This window comes from Otolemur garnettii, unplaced genomic scaffold (genome assembly GCF_000181295.1).
Source record: "Otolemur garnettii isolate 467f Iridium unplaced genomic scaffold, OtoGar3 scaffold00048, whole genome shotgun sequence".
Lineage (NCBI taxonomy): Eukaryota > Metazoa > Chordata > Mammalia > Primates > Galagidae > Otolemur > Otolemur garnettii.
The window spans coordinates 10,171,731-10,175,595 of record NW_003852443.1 but is presented as its reverse complement, the minus strand read 5'-3'; the positions used below and the strand labels follow the sequence as shown (position 1 = coordinate 10,175,595).

General features: G+C 51.3%; 1 protein-coding gene across 1 annotated transcript; it reads left to right on the top strand.

The window, feature by feature from the left end:
* The first annotated feature begins 1,627 nt into the window (after nucleotides 1–1,627).
* Nucleotides 1,628–2,978, top strand: HOXD1 (homeobox D1). The gene is made up of 2 exons (XM_003791524.1): nucleotides 1,628–2,273; nucleotides 2,647–2,978. The coding sequence occupies exons 1-2, from the start codon at nucleotides 1,628–1,630 to the stop codon at nucleotides 2,976–2,978; spliced, it is 978 nt and encodes a 325-aa protein (XP_003791572.1).
* Nucleotides 2,979–3,865: the final 887 nt, after the last annotated feature.

The following is a 3,865-nucleotide window of genomic DNA, read 5'->3' as shown; positions in this document are numbered from 1 at the left end:
GCTCACCAGCAGTACACACTTTTGGCTTGGTTTATTCACAAGTCCACATCCCTGTAAGGAAATTCTTTCCTGGACTGTGATGTCTCCTATTCTCCAGATTTCCTTAGTGTGGAATTTTAGGCAAGGGCTCAGTCGCTCTTTTATGACAAGTGTATCAGTAAAACCTAGCTCGCCATAATTTAGAGGCTGTAACAGATCAAGTTTTCAATGGCACTTGAATAAGCTACAAGTAGATTAAAGAGTCTTCATTCACAAAGGGTTTTTGGAAACCACCATCTTTCATTAGTACTGTGTGTAAATAACTTCTGTTTATTTTTTTGTAACCCTAAAGAAGGAAACATTACAAGATATACTCAGAGAAGTTGGGAAGTTTGTCAATGTACAGCTTGTCTTTGTAACCTTTCTACTCTTCATTTCCTGTGCCAATTGCACTTTTATTTCCCGTCTTTATACTCAGTAAACAAAACCCTATTATCAAGGGAAAGGCGTTGAGCCCATTAACATAGTGAGCCCTCAGATTTCACCCGCAAGAGACCACACAGCACTTATCTGATGGAAAAGCTTTAATTGCTTTGAGATATAAGCCCGTCCAAACCTCCAAGACGTGACGCATCCCTGGGAAGCCTTTGCACCCCTCTGTCAAGCTTCTCGTTCAAAGCGTGTGCAAGCACCCGTGCCTGTTCCAGCCTCCCAAATAGAAACGCGACCATGAACCACCACGACGGTGGATTCTTTATTCTGACAATCTGGTCTGCTTAAGGTCCCCACGAGACAGAAACTATTCTGTCCAAATCAAAACCTGGCACTACAACACCCACCCTCATCACGCCTCCACAAACTGCGAGAGATGGAAGAAGCTGAAGGGAATGAAAACATAGTCAAAAAGTGAAGATTTCGTCCTGTCCTAGGCATACAGCGCTTGTAACATAAAATGTAGTCCCACGAGTCGTAGGGAAAGAGGGGGGAGGAAAACCAAACATCTGCTCTAGGCTTGAGAGGGGGGTAACATTAGTGCCAAGAAACTGACGGCTCAGAAGACTCAGAAAAGGAAGAGGAATAACTTTACCTTCTCTGGAGAAGGACTAGGAACAGTCCCCACCGGCGGAGTCCCATGCTCCCGTTTAACCCCTTCCACGCCGTGGTGCCTACAATCCTCACCAAGGGGCAGGTCACCCAGGATGCAGAAGGATGGAAGAAGCCCTCTCTCCCTCCCCGCCCCCGCCGTCACCCAAGCCGCCAGTCCTGCCTTTCTCCCCCAACCCCGACTGTCTGGGGAGGAGGCTTCCTGCGCTCTGCCCCGCCTTTCCCCAGGCAGCTCCTGGGAGAGTCAGGCGGTGGCCCGTGCGGGGTTTGACTAAGTTGGCAGCCGGACAGGCTCCAGGAGCCGCGCGCCTGTGGAAACCGGTCCGTGCGGGGAAGCCGCGGATTGGCTAGCTAGCAGCACGTGGTCGCCCCCGCGGGTATATTAGGCCACTATTTACCTCCCGCTAGCTCGCCATGGCTTGGCAAGGGCAGCTGGGGTAGAAAGGGACGGTAGAACGGCGCAGACCACGGTGGTCTCGCCCAGCTCTTGCCAGATTCTACACCCTAGCCTTGGCCCGAGCCCTCGGGAGGACTGCCTACAACCATGAGTTCCTACCTGGAGTACGTATCGTGCAGCGGCGGGATCAGTGGCGAAGTGCTCAGCTTCGCACCCAAGTTCTGCCGCGCCGATGCCCGACCTGTGGCCCTGCAGCCCGCATTCCCCCTGGGCAGCAGCGATGGCGCCTTTGTCAGCTGTCTGCCCCTGGCCGCCGCCCGACCTGCGCCTGCTCCCTCGGCTGCCCCGGAGCAGCCACCCGTGCAGCCCCCGGCCGCGCCCGGGTACGCGCCGTGCACCCTGGAGGGTGCCTACGAGCCGGGCGGCGCACCTGCTGCGGCAGCAGCGGCGGGGGGCGCTGACTTTGGCTTCCTGGGGTCCGGGCCCGCGTACGACTTCTCTGGCGCTCTCGGGCGGCCAGCCAACGACGGGCACGTCCATTACGCCACCTCAGCGGTCTTCTCTGGCGGCGGCTCCTTCCTCCTCAGCGGCCAGGTGGACTACGCTTCTTTCGCTGAGCCTGGCCCCTTCCCCGCGTGTCTCAAAGAGCCAGCCGACGGCCGCCCAGGGGCCTTCCAGACCGCGTCCCCAGCCCCTGGGGCCTATCCCAAGTCCGTCTCTCCTGCCTCTGGCCTCCCCGCCGCCTTCAGCACGTTTGAATGGATGAAAGTGAAGAGGAATGCCCCTAAGAAAAGTAAGTTGTGGGCCTTGGATGGAGGCACCAGGGGTTGGGAATCGAGTCTCCTTCGCGGAAGCGCACTGGAGCGCCTTGCCGCTGTCCTTCTAATACAACAGTTTGGGTTTTATGCAGGAAATGCGTGCCTGGGCATTATTAAAGCAGGCGAATTTCATCGGGCGTGCCTCGAGTCCAGGCTCGGAAAACTTGCCAGGCACTTAGAAAATTATATAAAAGAACTTTCCACGGAGTGTTTCTCCTGGCGCAACTGTGTTCGTAGAGACCCAGGAGGGCTGTGCTGCGACTTTGATTCTAACTCTAGCTCCACTGGTCGCTTACATTCCGTCTCGGTGTCAACTTGCCCCGCTGACGTCCTGTCTTTATGTTGCAGGCAAATTGGAGTATGGAGTTACTAGCCCTTCCAGCGCGATCCGCACGAATTTCAGCACCAAGCAACTGACAGAACTGGAAAAAGAGTTTCATTTCAATAAGTACTTAACTCGAGCCCGACGCATGGAGATCGCCAACTGCTTGCAGCTGAATGACACCCAAGTCAAAATCTGGTTTCAGAACCGCAGGATGAAACAGAAGAAAAGGGAACGAGAAGGGCTTCTGGCTACAGCCACCCCTGTGGCCTCTCTCCAACTTCCCCTTTCTGGAACAAGCCCCACTAAGTCTGGCAAGAACCCCGGGAGCCCTTCCGGAGCCCAAGAGCTTTCCTGAGTCCAATATTGAGCCTGAGGAACCTTGGCCTGAAGAAGTCACAGGCCGCCCCCAGCCCCATCTAGACTTAGAAGCTCAGTTTAAGATGGAGGTGGACGAGGGATTTCAAATGAAGTATCTTAGTTGGCTTCTGAGTTCTAGGCTGTATGTACAGGTATTAATTTGCTATCTTGCAAGCCACTTGTTTGGGTATATTTTTGTGCCCTATCAGGGAAAAAGTGTCCAGCTGCCAGCCCAGCTCCACTGCTATGTTGCCTAACTTAGTCATATGCAATTCTTGGGTACAGAGTGGCAGACCTTTAGTTGCTGAGTTTTGCCAACCCTCTGATGTGCTCAGAAGAACACCTGCCCAGTTTTTCTGGTTTTAATTTAAAGGACAAGGCTACATGTATTCAGCTTCTTGAGATGACCAAAGCTAGTTAGAGTCTCCTTGATGTAGCTAAGCTGCTTCAATGATGATCTTTATATTTGCACTCCAGATTGGTTTTTGTTCTGTCAAAAGCAGTTTCTACCTCTCCGTGTGCCTAAGTGAAGATACAATCGCTGTTTGTAGTTACTAGCTGAGCAAATCCTCAGGGTGGGTAAAGATTCGAACCTGAACCACACCTTGACATTAGTTATTCAACCTTGAATGTAAATATATACATTATGTATATTTTTTAAAAAGTTTGCCTGCAATGAACTTATATATGGCATTCAATGTCATAGCATGTAAAGGATTTTAACTTCTTTGTAATAAAAATGATAGAATATGCTATTATTTTCCTCATTCTCTTTTCATCTTGATTCTCATTCTTTAAAGTTGTTTCCTCTATTTGGAATTTCTTAATTGTGCTATGAGAGTTGGTTTACACAGGTAACTTTTAAAAGTAACACTTCTTATAGAT

Bases quoted from the DNA above. Each gene is read 5' to 3' on its own strand.
- HOXD1 (XM_003791524.1), top strand. From the start codon at position 1,628: ATGAGTTCCTACCTGGAGTACGTATCGTGCAGCGGCGGGATCAGTGGC. The intron at 2,274-2,646 runs GTAAGTTGTGGG...TTTATGTTGCAG, and splicing joins GAGGAATGCCCCTAAGAAAA to GCAAATTGGAGTATGGAGTT.